This window comes from Salvelinus alpinus, chromosome 29 (assembly GCF_045679555.1).
Source record: "Salvelinus alpinus chromosome 29, SLU_Salpinus.1, whole genome shotgun sequence".
Lineage (NCBI taxonomy): Eukaryota > Metazoa > Chordata > Actinopteri > Salmoniformes > Salmonidae > Salvelinus > Salvelinus alpinus.
Window position 1 is genome coordinate 24,639,930 of NC_092114.1, and position 27,914 is coordinate 24,667,843.

Here is a 27,914-nt window from a genome sequence, read left to right on the forward strand (position 1 = left end):
AGCACAGAGAGAGGATTATATATATGCTGTGTGTGTGTGTGTGTGTGTGTGTGTGTGTGTGTGTGTGTGTGTGTGTGTGTGTGTGTGTGTGTGTGTGTGTGTGTGTGTGTGTGTGTGTGTGTGTGTGTGTGTGTGTGTGTGTGTGTGTGTGTGTGTGTGTGTGTGTGTGTGTGTGTGTGTGTGTGTGTGTGTGTGTGTTCTCAGCTCAGGAAAGTGTGAAACTATTCTGTTTCTCTCTGCTATATTTTCTGGCAAGTCTCAATCCTACATCCAAAAAACATGAAATCATTTTTAAATCTAAGATTTTAGCATACCCACTAGCTAACAGAATATGATTAGACCCATCCTTATATTTCCTCTCGGTTTCTTTCTATCCAATCAGTTTGGAATAAGATGTAGGCTGCATCTCAAATAGTAGCCTATTCCTTGGCCTTTATAGTGCACTATTTTAAACCAAGGCAATAGGGCTTTGGTCAAAAGTAGTGGGGCATACAGGGAAAATGGTGCTATTTGGGATGCACCCGAAGGTTACCATCTGTCACGATGCATAATATGCACGCAATGGATAATTGTCTTACATTGCAAAAATCTTACATACAATAGCAATTAATAAATACAATTGCTATATTTGGATATACAGCAGATCAACTGTCAGACATTTGCACTTCTTGTCAGTGTAAAAACATTGTCATTAAGACCATATGGTGTCCATATGAGGACATATCAAGATGAAAAAGTTCTGCTGAGATTTTCCTAATATGAACATCGTAAGACCCTCATTATCTAATTTCCTGGACCAGTGCTCTTAGATGATGGTGAACAATGACTCCCGGTTGTCTCATTTTAGGGTGAAGTACTCTGACACACTTCTGAAGTTTATGTAGTCATATTATGAGTGTCACTGCACCTTAGTGTCACTCCAGCCTGTGGCGCCTGACAGTAAGGTGGCATGCATCAAATCATATTAAATCACTGAGTGGAGCTTTAGAATGCTGGGTTTTCCTGTTGAAACCCGGCTTGTAACAGGTAAAAAGCCTCTGAAAATAGCTTTTCCAGAATGAGAGTTGAGACTGACGTGAGTAAACTCCAGTTGGTGACAATTTTAAAGACATTGATGGAGAAATGTATTGCTATTTTGGCTCTTTTCATGTGTTAAATTTGCTTGACATTTCATGTAGAAAAAGCTAAGTCGGGGTAGATAAGTGTTAGTAATTATTATAGAAATTTAAATCCATGTGATACACTAAGTACATACAACAGGATTCCTAGAAAATTGTAATATAGTAACATGTAGAATCTAGGATCAGGTCTCTCCTGTCCATCTAATCTTATTCATTATGATCTTAAAAGGCAAAACTAATCCTAGATCAGCACTCCTAGTCTGAGACGCTTTGTCAATATGGGCCAAGATCTCACCTTGGCAGGCGGGTACGGTGGAGTCCCAGTCAAAGTATCCGTAGGGGTTCCTCCTGCACACGGCCGTACTGTTCCCTATGAGGCGGTAGCCCCGGTCACAGGCCCAGCGGACCAGGCTGTTGAGGTGACCACCCGTCTGGCTACTGATGGATCCCTGTAGGGGCGAGTCTGGGGTGCTGCAGTACAGGGCTGGAGGGGGGGAAAGAGAGAGAGAGAGAGAGAGGGAGGGGGGAGAGAGGGAGGGGGGAGAGAGGGACAGAGAGAGAGGGAGGGAGGGAGGGAGGGAGGGAGGGATGGAGGGAGGGAGGGAGGGAGGGAGGGAGGGAGGGAGGGAGGGAGGGAGGGAGGGAGGGAGGGGGAGAGAGAGAAAGAGAGAGAGGGAGAGAGGGAGAGGGGGATAGAGAGAGGGAGCAGGGGAGGGAGGCAGAAAGAGGGAGACAAACAATAACACACACAAACACACAAACACACACAGGTCAACTCACTAGTACAGTACCCTGGTGGTTATAACCAGAGCTGTATTACTGTAATACCTACAGCTATAAGGCTCTGACTATAACTAGCTACTAACTTCTACTGTTACTCATGAGTAACAACACATATAATCTTCATATTATTTCAACTAAATGTGGGTGAATGTTTTTACTTGATATATAGCCTACCAGTGAGGCTACATAGGCATTCATTTGTAAATGCTTTATATACTGTAATTTCCCCACACATATGCAGTATATGTACAGTATGTACAATGTATAACATGTATGTATAACATACCATTACATCAATATCATTCTTTCTGGCATTAACACGTTTAAACACTTCTCACAGTTCAGGTCAGTGTAGTTATGTAAAAGCATGCTGTGCAGCTTCTTCCTGCGTTGACACTTGGCCCTGAGCCCTGCACGAACAGGAAGATGGGGACGGGGACTGTGTCACACCAAATCAGTGGGCAGGCGTGAGACACACACCACACTCAGCATACACGTACATACAGTAATTACAAAGTCAGCACAACACAGGGTTAATTCTAGGTGTGTTGGTGTCCTATGTCCTGGAGAGAGTTTCTCCTCGTGAGAAAAAGCCTCCTGACCTCCATTTTACGCTCTATGTTGTTTTTGTTAAAAAAACATGTTTTATCTTTCTGCTTTACATACTGTTTTGATCTATCCTGGGTACCAGTCCATTTGTGCCATCATGCCACTCCTTGCTTTTGCATGAAAAGGATGGCACAAACAGACTGGTATCCAGGCTAGTACTAACCTAGCAACTAGGAAAGAATGGCTAACTTTAAAAACATTAAGAGTTCACCAGCTAACATGTGATATCTCTTCTCCATTTGATCACCATCTAAATGCACTATAAAGTGCTCTGAATCATTCTGATTTCCTTCAACTGAGCAGTCTGAATAACAAGGCCAAGCATGTACCTCAACTTGTCACTTTCATAACTACAGTAGAAGGGCAAAGTCAACCCACATCCGGGAGTGACAATTCTAGTTCACACAGCAAGTTCTGACTTTCAGGTATATGCCTTATTCATTCAGATACATATTTAAACTACAGTTAAAAAGCACTGATCTGATTGTGTGTGAACAATGGTAAGGGGTAGCACATAAAAAGATAGGTGCAGTGAAATGAGTTGTTTTACAGGGCAGCCATAGTAGTACGGCACCCCTGGAGCAAATTAGGGCTACGTACCTTGCTCATGGGCACAGACACATTTTTCACCTTGTCGGCTCAGGTATTTGGCCCCACACTCTAACCGCTAGGCTACCTGCCTAGTACGTAGTATGGAAATGTAAACATATTGAATGCAGAGCAGAAAGCAACACTGTCATATTATCTCACTGAGGAAGATTATAGAAGAGGCAAAGAATGCTGACAGAGAGATGGAGAGAGGAAGAGAGACAGAGAAAGAGAGAGAGAGAGAGAGAGAGAGAGAGAGAGAGAGAGAGGGGGGGAGAGAGAGAGAGAGAGAGAGAGAGAGAGAGAGAGAGAGAGAGAGAGAGAGAGAGAGAGAGAGAGAGAGAGAGAGAGAGAGAGAGAGAGAGAGAGAGAGAGAGAGAGAGAGAGAGAGAGAGAGAGAGAGAGAGAGGAAAATAGTGAGAGAGAAAGAGGAGGAGAGGAAGAGAGACAGAGAGAAAGAGAAAGGAAAAGAGAGAGAGAGAGGAAAAGAGAGAGGGAGAAAGAGGAAGAGAGAGAGAGAGAGGAAAATAAAGAGAGCGAGGGAGATATAGAAAGACATGGGCTCTAAGACAGAGAGTTATGGAGAGGATGCAGAATAGAAAGACTGAGATTTTGTCAGGAAGAGGGAGAGGAAAAGGGAGAGGAAGAGGAGAGAGGAGAGAGAGAGAGAGTGAGAGAGAGAGAGGAGAGAGAGAGGAGAGAGAGAGAGAGAGAGAGAGAGAGGAGAGAGAGAGAGAGAGAGAGAGAGAGAGAGAGAGAGAGAGAGAGAGAGAGAGAGAGAGAGAGAGAGAGAGAGGAGAGAGAGAGAGAGAGAGAGAGAGAGAGAGAGAGAGAGAGAGAGAGAGAGAGAGAGAGAGAGAGAGAGAGAGAGAGAGAGAGATGCTAAACTCTAGCTTGAGCGTCACAACACTTCAAAGCAGATTTACTACAAATATCTTGCATACTTAAACAAGCGAGGAAGTTATCCCCCAGCAAATCTCCTGACGCACATACTGAGTGCCAAATTACTAGTTCCCTCAGCTGCATGACTCCATGTTATGAGATACCAGCAATCTCTGAGGCAGGGAGTCATTTGCACAATGGCTGTTATTATTTGGAAAAAGTATCAGAAATGTAACTGGGTTATACACAGCAGAACAAACACGACGAGGCAGCTCAAGAACAACATCTTATAATGTGAAAGCAAAAATAAAGACAGAGTGTTAGGCCAAACTATTTATTGATGCATCGCTAACACCAAAAAGCAATAACGATTGAGATTTTTTGTCTGTTTCTCTGATAAAAATAGAGATTGTGTTTCTGTAGAAAATCAGCGACTAGGTATCTTCCTGAAGAGATTAATATATTTAGATAATGGAAGTGGAGATGAAAAGGGATGTTGCTATGGCTACTCAATTACAAAAACCTCTATTAGAATTATTGGTGTGGCCTTGCAGCTACGTCCTTACTCTGGGAATGTTTGGACTTCCCTAGCCTTAGTCTTGTTGTTCCTCACAAGCTACATTCCTAACACTGCAGTCTAGTCCTATTCCCGCAGGCTTGTCGTAATACTGCAGTCTAGTTCTATTAACGCAATCTAGTCCTAATACTGCAGTCTAGTCCTATTCCCGCAGGCTTGTCGTAATACTGCAGTCTAGTCCTATTAACGCAATCTAGTCCTAATACTGCAATCTAGTCCTAATACTGCAATGTAGTCGTAATACTGCAATGTAGTCCTAATACTGCAGTCTAGACCTAATACCGCAGTCTTAGCCCATATACCGCAGTCTTAACCCTAATACTGCAGTCTTGTCCTAATACTGCAGTCTAGACCTTATACTGCAGTCTAGCCCTAATACTACAGTCTAGCCCTAATACTGCAGTCTTGTCCAAATACTGCAGTATTGTCCTAATACTGCAGTCTAGCCCTAATACTGCAGTCTTGTCCTAATACCGCAGTCTAAACATTATACTGTTGTAGGCCTTATACTGAAGTCTTAGCCTAATACTGCAGTCTTAGCCTAATACTGCAGTCTTACCCTAATACTGCAGTCTTAGCCTAATACTGCAGTCTTGTCCTAATACTGCAGTCTTGTCCTAATACTGCAGTCTTGTCCTAATACTGCAGTCTAGCCCTAATACTACAGTCTAGCCCTAATACTACAGTCTAGCCCTAATACCGCATGCTAGTCCTAATACCGCAGTCTAATCCTAATACCGCAGTCTAGTCCTAATACCGCAGTCTAGTAATAATACTGCAGGCTTAGGCTAATACTGCAGGCTTGCCAAATACTGATGTCTAGTTCTAATACTGCAGTCTTAGCCTAATACTGCAGTCTAGTCCTAAAACAGCAGTCTAGTCCTAAAATTGCAGTCTAGTCCTAATACTGCAGTCTTAGACTAATACCACAGTCTTAGACTAATACCAGAGTCTTAGCCTAATACCGCAGTCTTAGCCTAATACTGCAGTCATGTCAAATACTAAAGTCTAGTACAAATACTGCAGTCATGTCTTAATATTGCAGTCTAGTCCTAATACTGCAGTCTAGTCCTAATACCACAGTCTAGTCCTAATACCGCAGGCGTAGCCTAATACGGCAGGCTTGCAAAATACTGAAGTCTAGTCCTAATACTGCAGTTGTGTCTTAATACTGCAGTCTAGTCGTAATACTGATGTCTAGTTCTAATACTGCAGTCTTAGCCTAATACTGCAGTCATGTCAAATACTAAAGTCTAGTCCAAATACTGCAGTCATGTCTTAACATTGCAGTCTAGTCCTAATACTGCAGTCTAGTCCTAATACTGCAGTCTAGTCCTAATACTACAGTCTAGTCCTAATACCACAGTCTTAGACTAATACCAGAGTCTTAGCATAATACCGCAGTCTTAGCCTAATACTGCAGTCATGTCAAATACTGAAGTCTAGTCCAAATACTGCAGTCATGTCAAAATAATGCAGTCTAGTCCTAATACTACGGTCTAGTCCTAATACCACAGTCTAGTCCTAATACTGCAGGCTTGCCAAATACTGAAGTCTAGTCCTAATACTGCAGTTGTGTCTTAATACTGTAGTCTAGTCCTAATACTGATGTCTAGTTCTAATACTGCAGTCTAGTCCTAAAACAGTAGTCTAGTCCAAAAATTGGAGTCTAGTCCTAATACTGCAGTCTAGTCCTAATACTGCAGTCTTAGCCTAATACCACAGTCTTAGACTAATACCAGAGTCTTAGCATAATACCGCAGTCTTAGCCTAATACTGCAGTCATGTCAAATACTGAAGTCTAGTCCAAATACTGCAGTCATGTCAAAATAATGCAGTCTAGTCCTAATACTACGGTCTAGTCCTAATACCACAGTCTAGTCCTAATACTGCAGGCTTGCCAAATACTGAAGTCTAGTCCTAATACTGCAGTTGTGTCTTAATACTGTAGTCTAGTCCTAATACTGATGTCTAGTTCTAATACTGCAGTCTAGTCCTAAAACAGTAGTCTAGTCCAAAAATTGGAGTCTAGTCCTAATACTGCAGTCTAGTCCTAATACTGCAGTCTTAGACTAATACCGCAGTCTTAGCCTAATACTGCAGTCATGTCAAATACTGAATTCTAGTCCAAATACTGCAGTCATGTCTTAATATTGCAGTCTAGTCCTAATACTGCAGTCTAGTCCTAATACTGCAGTCTAGTCCTAATACTGCAGTCTTGTCCTACAACTGCAATCTAGTCCTTATACTGCAGTCTAGCCCTAATGCTGCAGTCTAGTCCTAATACCGCAGTCTAGTCCTAATACCGCAGTCTAGCCCCAATACTGCAGCCTAGCCCTAATACTGCAGGCTTACCAAATACTGCAGTCTACTCCTAATACTGCAGTTGTGTCTTAATACTGCAGTCTAGTCCTAATACTGATGTCTAGTTCTAATACTAAAGTCTTAGCCTAATACTACAGTCTAGTCCTAAAACTGCAGTCTAGTCCTATTACTGTAAGTCGCTCTGGATAAGAGCGTCTGCTAAATGACTAAAAATGTAAATGTAAATTACTGGAGTCTAGTCCTAATACTGCAGTTTAGTCCTAATACTGCAGTCTTAGCCTAATACCGCAGTCTTAGCCTAATAATGCAGTCATGCCAAATACTGAAGTCTAGTCCAAAAACTGCAGTCGTGTCTTAATATTGCAGTCTAGTCCTAATACTGCAGTCTAGTCCTAATACGGCAGTCTTGTCCTAATACTGCAGTCTAGTCCTAATACTGCAGTCTAGTCCTAATACTGCAGTCTAGTCCTAATACTGCAGTGCTTTTCTAATACTGCAGTTTAGTCCTAATACCGCTGTCTAGTCCTAATACTGCAGTATAGTCCTGATAGTGCAATTTAACCCTAATACTTCAGTCTAGTCCTAATACTGCAGCCTAGTCCTAACACTGCAGCCTATCACTAATAATGCAGTCTAACCCTAAAACTGCAGTCTTGTCCTAATATTGCAATCTAGCCCTAATACTGCAGTCTAGTCCTAAAACTGCAGTCTACCCTAATACTGCAGTCTAGTCTTAATACTGCAGTCATATCAAAATACCGCAGTCTAGTCCTTATACTGCAGTCTAGTTCTAATACGGCCATCTAGTCCTAATACTGCAGTCTAGTCCTAACACTGCAGTCTTAGCCTAATACTGCAGTCTTAGCCTAAAACTGCAGTCTAGTCCTAATACTGCAGTCTAGACCTAATACTGCAGTCGTAGCCTAATACTGCAGTCTTAATAGTGCAGTCTTAGCCTAATAATGCAGTCTTGTCCTAATACTGCAGTCTCGTCCTAAAACTGCAGTCTAGCCCTAATACTGCATGCTAGTCCTAATACCGCAGTCTTGTCCTAATACCGCAGTCTAGTTCTAATACTGCAGTCTAGCCATAATACTGCAGTCTAGCCATAATACTGCAGTCTAGCCATACTACTGCAGTCTAGCCTAATACTGCAGTCTAGTCCTAATACTGCAGTCTAGTCCTTATACTGCAGTCTGGCCCTAATACTGCAGTCTAGTCCTAATAATGCAGTCTAGCACTAATACTGCAGTCTAGCCCTAATTCTGCAGTCTAGCCCTAATTCTGCAGTCTAGTCTTAATACTGCAGTCTAGTCCTAATACTACAGTCTAGTCCTAATACCGCAGGCTTAGCCTAATACGGCAGGCTTGCCAAATACTGAAGTCTAGTCCTAATACTGCAGTTGTGTCTTAATACAGCAGTCTAGTCCTAATACTGATGTCTAGTTCTAATACTGCAGTCTTAGCCTAATACTGCAGTCTAGTCCTAAAACAGTAGTCTAGTCCTTATACTGCAGTCTAGCACTAATACTGCAGTCTAGCCCTAATTCTGCAGTCTAGCACTAATACTGCAGTCTAGCCCTAATTCTGCAGTCTAGCCCTAATTCTGCAGTCTAGTCCTAATACTGCAGTCTAGTCCTAATACTGCAGTCTTAGACTAATACCAGAGTCTTAGACTAACACCAGAGTCTTAGCCTAATACCGCAGTCTTAGCCTAATACTGCAGTCATGTCAAATACTGAAGTCTAGTCCAAATACTGCAGTCATGTCTTAATATTGCAGTCTAGTCCTAATACTGCAGTCTAGTCCTAATACTGCAGTCTTGTCCTAATACTGCAGTATTGTCCTAATACTGCAGTCTAGTCCTAATACTGCAGTGTTTTCCTAATACTGCAGTCTAGTCCTAAAACAGAAGTCTAGTCCTAAAACAGCAGTCTAGTCCTAAAACGGCAATCTAGTCCTAATATTGCAGTCTTAGCCTAATACTGCAGTCTAGCCTAATACTGCAGTCTAGTGCTAATAGTATAGTCTTGTCCAAATACTGCAGTCTTGTCCTACGACTGCAATCTAGTCCTTATACTGCAGTCTAGCCCCAATACTGCAGCCTAGCCCTAATGCTGCAGTCTACTCCTAATACCGCAGTCTAGTCCTAATACTGCAGTATAGTCCAAATACTGCAGTCTACTCCTAATACTGCAGTCTACTCCTAATACTGCAGTCTAGTCCTAATACTGCGGTCTCGTCCTAATACTGCAGTCTTAGCCTAATACTGCAGTCTTAGCCTAATACTGCAGTCTAGTCTAAAACTGCAGTCTAGTCCTAATAGTATAGTCTAGTCCTAATAGTATAGTCTTGTCCAAATACTGCAGTCTTGTCCTACAACTGCAATCTAGCCCCAATACTGCAGCCTAGCCCTAATGCTGCAGTCTAGTCCTAATACTGCTGTCTAGTCCTAATACCGCAGTATGAGCCTAATACCGCAGTCTTGCCAAATACTGCAGTCTAGTCCTAATACTGCAGTCTAGTCCTAATACTGCAGTCTAGTCCGAATACTGCAGTCTAGTCCTAACACTGCAGTCTTAGCCTAATACTGCAGTCTTAGCCTAATACTGCAGTCTTAGCCTAATACTGCAGTCTTAGCCTAATACTGCAGTCTTAGCCTAATACTGCAGTCTCGCCTAATACTGCAGCCTAGCCCTAATACTGCAGACTAGTCCTAATACTGATGTCTAGTTCTAATACTGCAGTCTTAGCCTAATACTGCAGTCTAGTCCTAAAACAGTAGTCTAGTCCTAAAATTGGAGTCTAGTCCTAATACTGCAGTCTTAGACTAATACCACAGTCTTAGACTAATACCAGAGTCTTAGCATAATACCGCAGTCTTAGCCTAATACTGCAGTCATGTCAAATACTGAAGTCTAGTCCAAATACTGCAGTCATGTCAAAATAATGCAGTCTAGTCCTAATACTACGGTCTAGTCCTAATACCACAGTCTAGTCCTAATACTGCAGGCTTGCCAAATACTGAAGTCTAGTCCTAATACTGCAGTTGTGTCTTAATACTGTAGTCTAGTCCTAATACTGATGTCTAGTTCTAATACTGCAGTCTAGTCCTAAAACAGTAGTCTAGTCCAAAAATTGGAGTCTAGTCCTAATACTGCAGTCTAGTCCTAATACTGCAGTCTTAGACTAATACCGCAGTCTTAGCCTAATACTGCAGTCATGTCAAATACTGAATTCTAGTCCAAATACTGCAGTCATGTCTTAATATTGCAGTCTAGTCCTAATACTGCAGTCTAGTCCTAATACTGCAGTCTAGTCCTAATACTGCAGTCTTGTCCTACAACTGCAATCTAGTCCTTATACTGCAGTCTAGCCCTAATGCTGCAGTCTAGTCCTAATACCGCAGTCTAGTCCTAATACCGCAGTCTAGCCCCAATACTGCAGCCTAGCCCTAATACTGCAGGCTTACCAAATACTGCAGTCTACTCCTAATACTGCAGTTGTGTCTTAATACTGCAGTCTAGTCCTAATACTGATGTCTAGTTCTGCAGTACTAAAGTCTTCTGCAGTACTAAAGTCTCTGCAGTATTAGGCTAATACTAAAGTCTTAGCCTAATACTACAGTCTAGTCCTAAAACTGCAGTCTAGTCCTATTACTGTAAGTCGCTCTGGATAAGAGCGTCTGCTAAATGACTAAAAATGTAAATGTAAATTACTGGAGTCTAGTCCTAATACTGCAGTTTAGTCCTAATACTGCAGTCTTAGCCTAATACCGCAGTCTTAGCCTAATAATGCAGTCATGCCAAATACTGAAGTCTAGTCCAAAAACTGCAGTCGTGTCTTAATATTGCAGTCTAGTCCTAATACTGCAGTCTAGTCCTAATACGGCAGTCTTGTCCTAATACTGCAGTCTAGTCCTAATACTGCAGTCTAGTCCTAATACTGCAGTCTAGTCCTAATACTGCAGTGCTTTTCTAATACTGCAGTTTAGTCCTAATACCGCTGTCTAGTCCTAATACTGCAGTATAGTCCTGATAGTGCAATTTAACCCTAATACTTCAGTCTAGTCCTAATACTGCAGCCTAGTCCTAACACTGCAGCCTATCACTAATAATGCAGTCTAACCCTAAAACTGCAGTCTTGTCCTAATATTGCAATCTAGCCCTAATACTGCAGTCTAGTCCTAAAACTGCAGTCTACCCTAATACTGCAGTCTAGTCTTAATACTGCAGTCATATCAAAATACCGCAGTCTAGTCCTTATACTGCAGTCTAGTTCTAATACGGCCATCTAGTCCAAATACTGCAGTCTAGTCCTAACACTGCAGTCTTAGCCTAATACTGCAGTCTTAGCCTAAAACTGCAGTCTAGTCCTAATACTGCAGTCTAGACCTAATACTGCAGTCGTAGCCTAATACTGCAGTCTTAATAGTGCAGTCTTAGCCTAATAATGCAGTCTTGTCCTAATACTGCAGTCTCGTCCTAAAACTGCAGTCTAGCCCTAATACTGCATGCTAGTCCTAATACCGCAGTCTTGTCCTAATACCGCAGTCTAGTTCTAATACTGCAGTCTAGCCATAATACTGCAGTCTAGCCATAATACTGCAGTCTAGCCATACTACTGCAGTCTAGCCTAATACTGCAGTCTAGTCCTAATACTGCAGTCTAGTCCTTATACTGCAGTCTGGCCCTAATACTGCAGTCTAGTCCTAATAATGCAGTCTAGCACTAATACTGCAGTCTAGCCCTAATTCTGCAGTCTAGCCCTAATTCTGCAGTCTAGTCTTAATACTGCAGTCTTGTCCTTATACTGCAGTCTTGTCCTAATACTGCAGTCTTGTCTAATTCTGCAGTCTAGTCCTAATACTGCAGTTTAGTCCTAATACGTCAGTCTAGTCCTAATACTGCAGTCTTGCTTAATGCGGCAGTCCAGCGTTAATACTGCAGTCTAGCCCTAATACTGCAGTCTAGTCCTAATACTGCAGGCTAGCCATATTACTGCAGTCTAGTCCTAATACTGCAGTCTGGTCCTAATACTGCGGTCTAGTCCTAATACTGCAGTCTAATCCTAATACTGCAGTCTAGTCCTAATACTGCAGTGTGATCCTAATACTGCAGTCCTGTCCTAATACTGCTTTGTGCTGTCTTACTACTACTCCTTTAGTCTAGCCATAATACTGCAGTCTAGTCCTAATACTGCAGTCTTGCCTAATACCACAGTCTAGCCCTAATACTGCAGTCTAGCCATAATACTGCAGTCTAGCCCTAATACTGCAGTCTAGTCCTTATACTGCAGTCTAGTCTTTATACTGCAGTCTAGCCCTAATACTGCAGTCTAGTCTTAATACTGCAGTCTTGTCCTTATACTGCAGTCTTGTCCTAATACTGCAGCCTATTCCTAATACTGCAGTCTAGCCCTATTACTGCAGTCTAGCCCTAATACCGTAGTCTAGCCCTAATACTGCAGTCTAGCCCTAATACTGCAGTCTAGCCCTAATACTGTAGTCTAGCCCTAATACTACAGTATTGTCCTAATACTACAGTCTTGTCCTAATTCTGCAGTCTAGTCTTAATACTGCAGTCTTGTCTAATTCTGCAGTCTAGTCCTAATACTGCAGTTTAGTCCTAATACGGCAGTCCAGCGTATTAGGACAAGACGTATTATGCTTAATGCGGCAGTCCAGCGTTAATACTGCAGTCTAGCCCTAATACTGCAGTCTAGTCCTAATACTGCAGTCCAGCGTTAATACTGCAGTCTAGCCCTAATACTGCAGTCTAGCCCTAATACTGCAGTCTAGTCCTAATACTGCAGGCTAGCCATATTACTGCAGGCTAGCCATATTACTGCAGTCTAGTCCTAATACTGCAGTCTGGTCCTAATACTGCAGTCTAGTCCTAATACTGCAGTCTAATCCTAATACTGCAGTCTAGTCCTAATACTGCAGTGTGATCCTAATACTGCAGTCCTGTCCTAATACTGCTTTGTGCTGTCTTACTACTACTCCTTTAGCTTTTCACATGGTGATATCGCCGTCGGCATCACAGTCTGGGGAGACCATAGATGTCTTGTGCCTTGGGGGTCTTAGCGCATCGTCTGTTGTCACATTTGGAAAAAGCTGTGTAGTCTGAGACAAAGCTATGTCTTACTCAGGACTATTAGGGACAGACTGGCTGTCAGCTCTGACCAACACTTGACCTGGTCAGGCCCTGTCTGTCCCTGGCCCGCCTGCCTGCTCAGCAAAGTGTGACCCAGCTCTGTGGTTGTTTAGGGTCCCCAGGCCCCGACTGACATCTCCACTGACATCTGTAGTAGCACCGAGACATGAGGAAGCAGCACTAGGCCCATGGTTTTAGCCAGTCAGAGAATGAGTGCATAGCTTAGAGCAAAATCTGTTTACAGTGCTGGTAACTGTGCTCTATTGTCCTCTGTGCTCTATCTATTTACTGTGCTCTGAACCTCAACAATGGGCTAACCTCCATGACAGTGTATGTAAATGCATCAATACTGTAAATGGTTAATTCTTCAATACCTCAAGGAAAGACAGACAAATATTGAGTACAACCACAATATTCCACATGCAAGTTTTTAGAGTATCTACTTTGTTATAATTCTCCCACTCTCACATGCAAGCAAGCAATCACGCACACAAACTCACTCCGCAATACTCACTCTCAAAAGACATAAACGTGCAAGTGAATAAGAGTGATTTAAATGGATACATACTTTGATACTCACCAACATAGCGGATACGGAAGCCCTTCTTGTTGGTGCCGTGGTCGGAGGACCAGCGCAGTGTGAGCTGGTGGCCGGTCGTAGTGATGTTGAAGGGCGCGGGGACGTCACCGCTGAAGGTGGCCAGAGTCTGACTGTTAGTACTGGGACCTGTAGATAGATAGATAGAGAGAGATAGAGATAGAGAGAGAGAGAGAGAGAGAGAGAGAGAGAGAGAGAGAGAGAGAGAGAGAGAGAGAGAGAGAGAGAGAGAGAGAGAGAGAGAGAGAGAGAGAGAGAGAGAGAGAGAGAGAGAGAGAGAGAGAGAGAGAGAGAGAGAGAGAGAGAGAGAGAGAGAGAGAGAGAGAGAGAGAGAGAGAGAGAGAGAGAGAGAGAGAGAGAGAGAGAGAGAGAGAGGATGCTAACAATAAGGCAGATTTTTGTGTATTTGTGTTGAAAATCATACATTTACAAGGCTAAGAAAGAATTACAGCTTCAGTAACATTGTATTAAAGCTGCAATATGTAACTTTTTGGGCGACCCGACTAAATTCACATAAATGTGCATTATTAATCTGTCATTCTCATTGAAAGCAAGTCTAAGAAGTGGTGGATCTACTCTATGCACGCTATTTCTATGCTTCCCGTTCTTAAGTTTAGTTTTGGCTTCTTTTACTTTCGGTTTTGTACACCAGCTTGAAACAGCTGAAAATACAATATGTGGTTATTAAAAATATATTTCACAGCGCTTTAGATAGTATAATGATTCTCTACACTATACTTGCTTGTTTTGTCACATAAACTGAAATTAGGCAAACTATTCAAATGTGAGCATCTTTCATCTTTAGCTGTGAGAAGAGGGGCTGAACATTGTTCATCACAAAGGCCTTTTAGACATTACAGCAAAATGTGTTAAGTGGTATTGTGGTTGCTTCACATTCATGTTGTTGCATTCATTCAAAGGGAGGTCATACAAAGTTCTGTAGGCCTTGCATTTAATACTGACACTTCCAGCCATTTCATTCCCAAATTCTCCAAACTCAATTCACTAAAGATTACATTTACAATGCCACTGCAGCCCAAGTAGACAGTTTGAACACAACACATCTCTGAGCAAAAGCAGAACAGGTTAAAAAACATCACAGTGTGCAATGCTAGCCTGATCCAAGATCTGTTTGTGCTGTAATGAGTTTGCAAGACAGCAGAAACAGTTAAGGGACCAGGCTAGTGTAATGCTACTGTAGCTACCATCAAAGACTTCTAGGATGTCGAACTCCCTCTCGGTCTGGAAGGACTCGAAGTACAGTGTGATGTTGTAGCCCTTCTCTACATTGATGGTCCAGATACACATCTGCAGGTTTGGGTAGCTTTCAGGGTAGCCTGGACTCAGGATTACTCCAGTAGAGTCAAATCTTACATCGTGGGCCGGGCATTGCACTGGGTGGGCACATAACAGCAGACCAAATGTATGTTAGAGGTGGATTCTGTAACTTTCGATACATGTCATTTATTCAGTGGTCACCCAAGAGACAGTACTCACTAAACTAAGTAAACACATTCGGCCAAGAAGCAGAACAATAAAAGGAGTGGTTACATTATGCCGAGAATGAATCACCCCTTACTTTACGGGTTCTCCTTATTTATTACACAGACAATATATTTATATACAGTACCAGTCAAAAGTTTGAACACACCTACTCATTCAAGGGTTTTTATTTGTTTTTACTATTTCTACACTGTAGAATAGCAGTGAAGACATCAAAACTATGAAATAACACATATGGAATCATGTAGTAACCAAAAAAAGTGTTAAACAAATTAAAATATATTTTGTATTTGAGATTCTTCAACGTAGCCACCCTTTGCCTTGATGACAGCTTTGCACACTTGGCATTCTCTCAACCAGCTTCATGAGGTAGTCACCTGGAATGCATTTTAATTAACTTCTCTAGGATAGTGGGCAGCATTTTCACGTTTGGATGAAAAGCGTGCCCAGAGTAAACTGCCTCCTACTCAGTCCCAGATGCTAATATATGCATATTATTATTAGTATTGGATAGAAAACACTCTGAAGTTTCTAAAACTGTTTGAATCATGTCTGTGACTATAACAGAACTTATTTGGCAGGCAAAACCCCGAGGACAAACCATTAATATATATTGTTTTTGAGGTCACTCTCTTTTCAATGATTTTTCTTTGGGAATCCAGATTTCTAAGGGACCTTCCTGCAGTTCCTATCGCTTCCACTGGATGTAAACAGTCTTTAGAAATTGGTTGAGGTTTTTCCTTTGAGAAATGAAGAAGTAGCCATGTTCAGAATGAGGCTCCAGTGAATTTGTTAGAGGCACGTGACCAGAAAGCATGCTACACATTGTTTTCCTCCGGTATTGAACACAGATCATCCCGTCTTCAATTTTATCGATTATTTACGTTAAAATATACCTAAAGTTGTATTTCAAAAGTAGTTTGAAATGTTTGGACAACGCTTACAGGTATCTTTTGAGATATTTTGTAGTCACGTTGTGCAAGTTGGAACCAGTGTTTTTCTGGATCAAACGCGCCAAATAAATGGACATTTTGGATTTATATCAACGGAATTAATCGAACAAAAGGACCATTTGTGATGTTTATGGGACATATTGGAGTGCCAACAGAAGAAGCTCGTCAAAGGTAAGGCATGAATTATATCTTTATTTCTGCGTTTTGTGTCGCGCCGGGAGGGTTGAAATATGATGGTCTGTGTTTGTTTGCTTGGTTGCTATCCTCAGATAATAGCATTGTTTGCTTTCGCCGTAAAGCATTTTTGAAATCTGACACGTTGGCTGGATTCACAACAAGTGTAGCTTTAATTTGGTGTATTGAGTGTGTGATTTCACGAAAGTTTAATTTTTATAGTAATTTATTTGAATTTGGCGCTCTGCATTTTCACTGGAGGTTGGCCAGGTGGGACGCTACCGTCCCACATATCCCAGAGAGGTTAACAGGTGTGCCTTATTAAAAGTACATTTTTTGAATTTCTTTCCTTCTTAATGTGTTTGAGCCAATGTTGTGACAATGTACGGGTGGTATACAGAAAATTGCCCTATTTGGTAAAATACCAAGTCCATATTATGGCAAGAACAGCTCAAATAAGCAAGGAGAAACGACAGTCCATCATTACTTTAAGACATGAAGGTCAGTCAATGCGGAATATTTCAAGAACTTTGAAAGTTACTTCAAGTGCAGTCGCAAAAACCATCAAGCGCTATGATGAAACTGGCTTTCATGAGGACTGCCACAGGAAAGAAAGACCCAGATTTACCTCTGCTGCAGAGGATACGTTCATTAGAGTTAACTGCACCTCAGATTGCAGCCCAAATAAATGCTTCACAGAGTTCAAGTAAAAGACACATCTCAACATCAAATGTTCAGAGGAGACTGTGTGAATAAGGCCTGAATGGCTGCAAAGAAACCACTACTAAAGGACACCAACAAGAAGAAGAGACTTGTTTGGGTCAAGAAACACAAGCAATGGAAATTATTTTTATTTATTTTTATTTAACCTTTATTTAACTAGGCAAGTCAGTTAAGATCAAATTCTTATTTACAATGATGGCCTACGGGGAACAGTGGCTTAACTGCCTTGTTCAGGGGCATAACGACACATTTTTACCTTGTCAGCTCAGGATTTGATCCAGCAACCTTTTGATTACTCGCCAACGCTCTAACCACTAGGATACCTGCCGCCCTGATGGAAATCTGTCCTTCGGTTTGATGAATCAAAATTTGAGATTTTTGGTTCCAACCGCCGTGTCTTTGTGAGATGCAGAATAGGTGAACGGATGATCTCCGCATATGTGGTTCCCACTGTGAAGCATGGAGGAGGAGGTGTGATGGTGTGGGGGTGCTTTGCTGGTGACACTGTCAGTGATTTATTCAGAATTCAAGGCACACTTGTAGCATGGCTACAACAGCATTCTGCAGCAATACGCCATCCCATCTGGTTTGCGGTTAGTGGGACTATCATTTGTTTTTCAACAGGACAATGACCCAACACACCTCCAGGCTGTGTAAGGGCTATTTGACCAAGAAGGAGAGTGATGGAGTGCTGAATCAGATGACCTGGCCTCCACAATCACCCGACCTCAACCCAATTGAGATGGTTTGGGATGAGTTGGACCGCAGAGTGAAGGGAAAGCAGCCAACAAGTTCTCAGCATATGTGGGAATTGTTGGAAAAGCATTCCAGGTGAAGCTGGTTAAGAGAATACCAAGAGTGTGCAAAGCTGTCATCAAGGCAAAGGGTGGCTACTTGAAGAATCTAAAATCTAAAATATATTTTGATCAATATATTTTGACCAACACTTTTTTGGTTACTACATGATTCCATATGTGTTATTTCATAGTTTTGATGTCTTCTACAATGTAGAAAATAGTACAAATAAAGAAAAACTCTTGCATGAGTAGGTGTGTCCAAACTTTTGACTGGTACTGTAAATTAACTTCAAAGTTATGTGAAAACTTTCAGCTCTACTTCATTCTATTTTTAACACACGCCTGGGAGTTAGTTTTGATCGAGTTCCAGTTCCGGTTGCAAAATACTGTGACTGCCTTTAAATGGCACCCTATTCCCTACATAGTGCACTATTTTTGACAAAAGCCTGTGTAATGTACTAGTAATGTACTATGTAGGCAATAGCGTGCCATTTGGGACGCAGGCTGTGAATGATGCCATGATGCATCGAGTTTCCAGGTTTAACATATTTTTCAGGTAGATTATCAGGACAAATCCTGACAAAGTGAGTCCCACCAATGGGATCGAGGAGAGAAATATGGCACCATACAAGATTAATGACAACAGCTGTTTAGGCCACTAAACACAGCGAGAGGGACGACACAGAAACATAACTGGAAGAGAAGACAGGAGACACGAGGGGCTGTGACAGAGCTGGGCAAAACGCATCACAGCAGCACAACATCTAATGACTAAACCATTTTAATTACAGCTGCCACACACACACGCAAGAGTGCACACACACACGCACACACACACAAACACACACTCGCAGGCTCGCACTTGCGCACACATATGCGCATGAAGGAACGTACACACGCACACACGCATGCACGCGCTCACACACACCTTGACATGTGGGAGGAGGCCCGTCCATCTGAAGTCTCTCCCCCAGCCTGCATGTCAGGATCTCACTCCCCACCAGGGTGAAGCCAGGATGGCAGCGGTACCGGAGGATGTTGCCTGTAAGGAGGAGGAGTTAAGGAGGAGGAGGAAGAGGAGAGACACCAAAAGAGAGGGAATGTTGAGAGGAGAGAGAGAGAGAGAGAGAGAGAGAGAGAGAGAGAGAGAGAGAGAGAGAGAGAGAGAGAGAGAGAGAGAGAGAGAAGGTTTGAATGGAGCAGAAAGTGAAAAAGACAAGTTAGCGTGTGTCTGAAAGCGAGAGAGAAAGAAAGAAAGAGGGAGAAAGAAAGAGAGCGACAAAGAAAAAGAGAGTGTGTAGCCTACTGTACAATCTTCAGAAAAATAACCTATAGGAGAACCCTTTGAAGAACCATTTTTGGTTTCAGGTGGAACCCATTTGGTTCCATGTAGAACTCTTTTGAGTTCCATAGAACACAAAAGAGTTCTACCGGGAACGAAAAAGGGTTCTACCTGGAATCAAAAAGGGTTCTCCTATGGAGACAACCAAAGAACTGTTTTGGCAACCTTTTTTCGAAGAGTGTAGATGCACTCAGATGAAGCAGTTGTTTAATTAAGAAGGACAACAGATGCCTGAGACGGATGGGGTGACCTTCCCAAAATTTCAATGTTGAACACTGTTGATGAGTGAGTTCTAGCCTGGGTAGGACACTTCAAGACTTTATAACTAAGCAATAAGGCATGAGGGGGTGTGGTATATGGCCAATATAATACAGCTAAGGGCTGTTCTTAACACGACGCAATGCGGAGTGCCTGGATACAGCCAACAGCTGTGGTATATTGGCCATATACCACCAATTCCTGAGGTGTCTTATTACTATTATAAACTAGTTACACACGTAATTAGAACAGTAAAAAGTTATATTTTGTCATACCTGTGGTATACGGCTTTCAGACAATCAGCATTCAGGGGGCGAACCACCCAGTATATAATGCAAAATAAACCATGGTCCCTGAAGTATTAGTACTAGTGTTAGTGCAACCAAGAATAACTGGTGTTGAAAATCAAAAGTTATGCTCTTCATCATCATCATCACCATCATCTACTGTAACATTCTAGTCTTTTTAGAAGCCATCTGATATCTTTAAAAAGCAGCAGAGGGCCATGTCACAGATGATGATGGATGATAGTGGTTTTAGTATTCTGTACAGGGCTGCTACAGTACACACAACCACGCGCACAGACACACACACATACGCACACAGTCTTTGGGCCTTGTTACCGGGCAAGCTGAATCCATCTCAGCCACTGTGATCGCCCACTTTCCTACCTACCAATCACAGATCTAGTTGCTAACTCACTCATTGATACCCACCAATCACAGAGCTAGTTGCTAACTCACTATTAATACCACGGCAAAACAGAAATAACCTTGTGTGTCTAGCAGGGTGTGTGTGTGCGCATGCGTGCATGCATGTGTGTGTCCTAGCAAGGTGTCTGTGAGTCTGAGTGTGTGTGTCTGTGTGTGTGTGTGTGTGTGTGTGTGTGTGTGTGTGTGTGTGTGTGTGTGTGTGTGTGTGTGTGTGTGTGTGTGTGTGTGTGTGTGTGTGTGTGTGTGTGTGTGTGTGTGTGTGTGTGTGTGTGTGTGTGTGTGTGTGTGTGTGTGTGCGTGTGTGAGTCCATCCATGGTATTAGTGGGGGTCACACATACAGGAGGAGGCTTGCCCCCTCTTCTCTAAGCCATGATCGATACTCTCTGCGAACATTGTACATCAGCATGTTTACTGTAGCAGAGGTGAGACTGATATGGGGGATGTTGTGAAACACAGGGACATGGTACTGGTGTAAAGGGTTTCAGTTTCCTAGTTTCAGCGGCTGAAGTAAGGCCAGGACCTATACTCACAAAGCATCTCAGAAGTAGGAGTGTCTGATCCCCGTCCATATAATCTTCATTCATTATGAGCTAAAAAAGCTCAACTGATCCTCGATTAGGGGCTCCATTCAATCTGCATTGCTGAAGTTCAACGTAACAACGTGATTGAAATTTAAAGGCAATGTTTCTGCGTTAGCGGAGAATGCATCTACGTTAAACGCTGCATACGTCAGCTACATCTTTAAATAAAAATGTTGATCACACGCTTCAACATTACAGTTTGAATCGAACCCTAGCACCCTGAGACACTTTACGAATACATGCCCAGGAGTATTCTTGACCATGTGATCTGACCAGGAAAAACTCCAGGTCATAGTTATAACCAACAACACCAGAGTTTTTCCTGGTTAGGTTAGGTGGGTAGAAAAACCTCCTGGTCCTAAGTATGAAGAGTAGTGAGGAGGCCCAATCTCTCTCAAACGATCCATTAGAAAAAGGGAGAATATTCTGGGATTGAACTAAAGGTGGACGCCTTACCTATTTCAAGCTCCCCGTCCTCCATGAGTATATCAGCGTTAGCGACCTCAGGGGGCGCCTGGCAGATCCTCAGCTGGTATGCTAGAATAGGAAGAAGGAGGAAGAAGGAGGAAGAAGCAGGAAGAAGGATGAAGAAGGAGGAAGAAGGAGGAAGAAGAAGCAGGAGGAAGAAGGAAGAAGGAAGAAGAAAAAAGAAGAAGAAGCAGGAAGAAGGACGAAGGGCGAAGGAGGAAGAAGAATAAGAAGGAGTAATGAGGAAGAAGAAGAATGAAGAAGGGGGAAGAAGGAAGAAGACGGAGGAAGAAGGAAGAAGGAGGAAGGAGGAGGAAGAAGAAGAAGGAAGGAGGAGGAAGAAGAAGAAGGAAGGAGGAGGAAGAAGAAGAAGGAAGGAGGAAGAAGAAGGAGGAAGAAGAAGGTAGACGGAAGAATGAGGAAGGAGGAAGAAAGAAGAGAAGAAAAAAGTGTAAAGAACATTTCAACAGTAATGAAAAAGTAGTACTGCTCTTTTTTTGTTAAGCACTTACTGCACTGGCACTGTTTTGTATTCTATCAAACATGGAATTAAATTAAGAATATTTTGATCTCTTGGTTATTCCTGTTAATGGTTTAAACGTGAGTTTCTGCTAAACTCAACAGTAATGCAAAGCCCATCACCCCACCTGTGCCACCACTACCGCCGACCCACTTGCAAAATCACTGATCTCCATTGATTTCCCATGTCTGGACAAAAGAGCATCAGCATTGGGGAGGAGGAAAAACTGACATTTGAAAGGTTAAGCGTAAATGGAAAAACAATATCAGATTCCACACCTCCTCCACCTAGCTGCATAACAATTAATTCAGCAGCAACGTGATCACGACGGTGTGTTTATGGGCATCAGATAAGCCCAGTGTACCTTTTGGGAATCAATAGAGTGGTCAAACTGGGCTGTGCTGGGACCGACGCACTGCTAACGATCTGAGGAAAGCGAACGCTGCTAGCTGGCGCTAATGACAGGATAAAATAAGGTGATACAGGTCGGAGCTGTGCCCAGGGAGAGATATTACACTGTACACACACAAGCACACGCAAATGCACAGACGGAGAGACATACAGACACAGACACACATAGACACTCTCAAACACACATGAACACACACACACACAATCTGAGGAATCACTGCTAATGACAGGAATAATATAAGGTAAAGGGAAATATTACCAAGGCAAGGGGAAATATTACCATATTACCATTGAATCTTACAGCCAACATCTTTCAGGACTGCAAAGCCAGACTACACCCATTACCCAGCTACCTGGCAGTGTCATGCCAACACAAACTAGGAGGGAAAATCAAAAACAGTCATTAATCATTCATCATAATGAACTATTGAGTAATATTTGAAGGTAATCTATCATGCACCAAATACATTGAAAGTGTAGCATGCTGCTAAAAATACAATAGGTATGCTAATACTATGAAGTACTGGAGCTAGCTAGAGCATTACTCAACTGGTCTGCGCTTCAAATAGCACCCTATTCCCCATAGGGCTCTGGTCAAAAGTAGCACACTACTATATCTAGGGAATCACTATATAGGAATCACTGCCTGACTCTCTCCCTCTCTCTTCCAGTATATATAGACAGGCTGAAGCACCATCAACATTCGTTAATTGTGGGAACCGTTTCACCGTCTTAATTGGTGCATTAATTATCAGGAATAACACAGTGGGCTATTTGTACCAATCCCCATCCCTGGCACAACCAGGCACCGACGTCTCAAAAACGCAAACCCCACCCACCTGGCTCCCTAGGCAGGCTAAAGCAAAAACTAAAAATACGTGAAAGATTTCAAATAGTATTTGAACCCAGGTCTGATATACAGTACTTATTTTTCTCCCAGGCATGAACAGGGATGTATACACTGGGAAACAAACAGAAGCCAACGGAACGTAACGGGGAGGGACCTACCTTTGTCCAATAAGAAACTCTTGATATGGTTTGCTGCTGTGTGCACTAATGAATACACCCCAGCTAACAGAGTAGACAGAGGAGAGGAGGGAGGAAGCCAGCTTTCTCTAATAGAGAACAGGAGCTTTGGCTCCAGACGATGCTGGTCGCTAGAATATAACGAATTAAGTAGCGAGAGCCACTTACCATGTGGCTCCTGTTCAATGTGCTAGCTGATTAATAAGATTCCTTTGGAGGCTCTGCAGGGAGAGGAAGGAGAGAGAGCACAGAGGGAACAGGGGAGGGGGGTAGAGCGATGAGGGGAGAGCATGTGTATGTGTGTGTGGGTGGGTGTTAGGTGGTGAGAGGGTTGTGTATGTGTGTGTGTGTGTGTGGGTGGGCACTAGGGGGTGATGGGGTTGCGTGAGTGTGTGTGTGTGTGTGTGTGTGTGTGTGTGTGTGTGTGTGTGTGTGTGTGTGTGTGTGTGTGTGTGTGTGTGTGTGTGTGTGTGTGTGTGTGTGTGTGTGTGTGTGTGTGTGTGTGACTGTGAAGTTGGAGAATATGTGTGTGTGTGTGTGTGTGTGTGTGACTGTGAAGTTGGAGAATATGTGTGCGTGTGTTTGTGTGTATTGGCAATTGAAGCGAAAGCTATGAAGAGTCAATGACACTGACTGCTACTTTCTATGTCCCCATGAGAGACTGATGCACTCTTCGAAAAAAGGGTTCCAAAAAGGTTATTTGGATGTTCCCACAGGATAACCCTTTCGGGTTCCATTTAGATCTCTCTGTAGAAATGGTTCTACCTGCAACCAAAAAGGGTTCTACAAAGGGTTCTCCTCTGGGGACAGTCGAAGAACCCTTTTAGGTTCTAGATAGCATCTTTTTTCTAAGAGTGCAGTTCTCACAAAAGAGCGCAATAAAAAGGAGGAAACACTACTTAGCTTCCTCTATGTATTTCCCTCGTGGGATTTATCTACACTAACTAGGTTTCCATCCAATTGGCCACAGATTTTCATGCAAATATTCTCAAATCTGCATAAAGAAAATATGCACATTTTCCCATCAGTAGTGTTTCCACTAAACTGACTTGTTGTGATAAAAATCAGTACGTGATGACATAGTGCACACAAAATTGTATTTTCCGAAGTTTTCATGTACAGAATAAAAATCTAAAGTTCAATGTGTTTCCATCGATAGTTTTGTCACAAAAACCGTTACGTTAAATAGCAAATGTGCCTACCTTGGTCTAGCCAACAGCTCGCAGACACAGTGCGGATAAGCTGTGCAGGTAGGCTAGTTTACACGGTGAGAGGATTATGGATAAGTGAAGGGATATTTGTATTTGTCTAACGGCAGTCAAGCATCGATCATCATGTCACCAGAATAAGACCCTCAATATTTATTGGAAAGGAGCATGAAGTTCCTATAATGTATTTCATCTGTAGTATTATAAACTGCATGCTTTCCCGAGGCGTAATGGGAGGACAACACACCATATAATCACGTGACTCCAAGTTTACTTTGATATGGCGTTTCCACCGCCATTTTACAGACACAAAAAGAGCTCACCATGTTGAACGTACAAATTATCTGCCTGCATTGATCAAATTGTACCAAAACTTCCTGTTTCCATCATAGTTGTTGTGATTTTTTTTTATACAGTTTGACTTTACTCGCCTAAAAACTGGATGGAAACTTGGTTACTGTGAACGATGAAGATAATCACCGGTCAAAACTAGTGGGCTCTGGGAATTGAGTCATCAAATCATGATGTCTGCATAATGTCCTGAATAACGTAAACCCTCTCTTAACAGAATTGGAAAAAGTGACAGTTTTGCATTTTGCTTGTTGAAGATTATTCAGAGAGATAATCATATTCAATCTATTTACCCCTGGCCAATCTTTGATGTGACCGAAATGAAAACACTTTTTTTTGTAAGTCTGGACTGCAAACTACATGAATAAACCGGCTATAGACTATAATCTGATTACTTGACAGTTGAGGACAGTTGAGGACATTCTAATATAGTAAATTTATATATTTTACTAATACTAAACGTTATATAAATCTTGGTTAATTCACAGCAAAGCAGAGTGTTCACTAAGGGGAAATAAAATTGTCTCTAACTCTAACTCGGTCTTTTAAAATAAATCAAAGCTAAACTCATTACAGAAGCAGAGTAATTCCCAAATCCATGTAAATATAGAGAAACATTGCTGCGCATTCTCTCTAGTCTAGTACATTCAGAGAGGAGCAACAGACCAGATATGTGGTTAGGGATTGCTTTATTAGACTATAGGGATTGAAGTACAGATGAATAATAATGATAATAATAGTATACATCAAATAGTTCTCCGTTACCTTTGAACATCTGACCGACAAATTAAACATTGTTTAATAACTGTAATCAACCAACAGCGACTGTTGATCCATACTGTATCAAACTGCAGTTTACCCATAATCCATTTGGACAGAGCTGAAACTAAAGTGACAGTTAAGCACCTCAACTGTTATAGTAAAGTGATTGGAGTACCTTTAAAGCCACCACACCGTCCGCAATCGAGGCAGACTGGTTAACAGGAAGAGACGTTTGATATAGGCCACGATCGATAAGCACTTGTAGTTAAGTCATAAATGCTGGCGGTAGCAGAATAACAGGGGCTTTGCTGTTGGGCTGATAAATCTGTTTATTCCAGTAGCACCGTGTCAACAATCAGTGTAAGAACAGCCTTGTGTGGAATTGGTAATTCCACAGAAAGAAGGCTACTGTAAACCAGCACCAGCTTTATAGAGAACTGGAATGACTGATTTACACTATAAGGCTGACCTGAACCGGATTGAGCTGGCTGAGGTATTTTTATTCTTATAGAGACGTGATTTACACTATAATGCCAATCAGACATACAGTGCTGGCTCGGATAGTTTCTTGTCACATTCTCCTTCCCAGCCCTGTTTCAGCAACTATAATGGATGTGTAACCTGGCCTGCCCAGTACAGCTCAGCTTAATATTATTAATACTATTATTGTCTTGGTTTGGCTCAGCACTGTGTATACAATACAGTATGTGACTGGATGGCTGTTTAGAAAAACTAGATTTGGTCGAGTGCTCATTGTTCAGAGTGCAGCCTGTAGTCAATAATCGATGTGTATAGAGCCACAAACCTTCACTGATTTATCACTGTCAGATGGGAGAGAGGCATCGAAGTGCAATAAGTCAGGATTTAATTGACTATGAAAATGAGCTGAGCCAATAATGAGTACTGGCTGCCATGCGAGGCCCAAGGCAGTCAGGGTGCATGAGGAGGAGGAGGAGGAAGCCGAAGAAGGGGAAGAGGAGGAGGATGAGAAGGTAGCGGAAGAGGAAGTGGAGGAGGAGGAATAGGAGGATGAGGAGGAGGATGAGGAGGAGGAAGAGGAGGACTAGGAGCTTCACTCTGCTGCCTTTCAGGCCATTGATCTTTCTCTACTTCTTACTCCCTCACTCCCCTCCTTCCCTATCTCCTTCGATCTCCATCTTTGTCTCTGTATTGTCCTTTAAGTTTCTCTCTCTCCCATGCCCATCTCTCAGATTAAGTGCTCACCATGGTAACTGAGCACAAAGAATCCGCTGCCGCTGAAGTCGCTATGGAACTTAATGAGGATTTGGTTGGAGGTGCTGTAGACCGACTCCAGCGCTGTGTTCCCACTGAACTGACCGATCTGGGGGGAGCTCTGTTCTGGACCGTCCCTGTGACAGAGACAGAGAGACAGAGAGACAAACACACACACACACACACACACACACACACACACACACACACACACACACACACACACACACACACACACACACACACACACACACACACACACACACACACACACACACACACACACACACACACACACACACACACACACACAGATCAATGACAAATCCCTCTCCATGGGCAAGTGACAATGTCAATAGAAAATGAAAACAACAAATTGACCAACACAGACATAGCTTTGAAAGGAGCGCATTTAAAAAATCTCTGCACATTTTCCCACGTCAATGTAGAGAGCAGCCCATTCAATCATTTACATCAGGCATCCGACATCAACGTTCAACAGGTACAGCTGTAGCTACAAACAGTAAAGCTGTAGCTACAAACTGTATAGCTGTAATTACAAACTGTATAGCTGTAGCTACAAACTGTATAGCTGTAGCTACAAACTGTATAGCTGTAATTACAAACTGTATAGCTGTAATTACAAACTGTATAGCTGTAGCTACAAACTGTATAGCTGTAATTACAAACTGTATAGCTGTAATTACAAACTGTACAGCTGTAATTACAAACGGTATAGCTGCAATTAAGCTGTATCGCTGTAACCTTCAAACAGAAATTTGCATCCTGTAGCTCTAACTCCCAAAGGTTTTGGGACACTGTAAAGTACATGGAGAATAAGAGCACCTCCTCCCAGCTGCCCACTGCACTGAGGCTAGGAAACACGGTCAGCACTGATAAATCCACGATAATCGAGAATTTCAATAAGCATTTCTCTACGGCTGGCCATGCTTTCCTCCTGGCTACTCCAACCCTGGCCAACAGCTCTGCACCCCCCGCAGCTACTTGTCCAAGCCTCCCCATCTTCTCCTTCACCCAAATCCAGATAGCAGATGTTCTGAAAGAGCTGCAAAACCTGGACCCGTACCAAATCAGCTGAGATAGACAATCTGGACCCTCTCTTTCTAAAATTATCCGCCGCCATTGTTGCAACCCCTATTTCCAGTCTGTTCAACCTCTCTTTCGTATCGTCTGAGATCCCTAAATATTGGAAAGCTGCCGCAGTCATCCCCCACATCAAAGGGGGTGA

At 42.5% G+C, this 27,914-nt stretch overlaps 1 protein-coding gene across 2 annotated transcripts in view; it reads right to left on the reverse strand.

The window, feature by feature from the left end:
- The window catches only part of LOC139559367 (CUB and sushi domain-containing protein 3-like), a 700,638-nt gene that overhangs the window by 87,308 nt on the left and 585,416 nt on the right, over positions 1–27,914 (reverse strand). The window contains exons 44-49 of one of the 2 annotated variants that reach the window (XM_071375335.1): positions 26,657–26,802; positions 21,143–21,223; positions 18,720–18,833; positions 14,847–15,035; positions 13,624–13,770; positions 1,417–1,605 (exon numbers count right to left, since the gene is read on the reverse strand). In XM_071375335.1, coding sequence (XP_071231436.1) covers positions 1,417–1,605; positions 13,624–13,770; positions 14,847–15,035; positions 18,720–18,833; positions 21,143–21,223; positions 26,657–26,802 — 866 coding nt within the window. Of the gene's footprint in view, positions 1–1,416; positions 1,606–13,611; positions 13,771–14,846; positions 15,036–18,719; positions 18,834–21,142; positions 21,224–26,656; positions 26,803–27,914 lie in introns of both variants that reach the window. The other variant, XM_071375334.1, reaches the window with a different exon arrangement.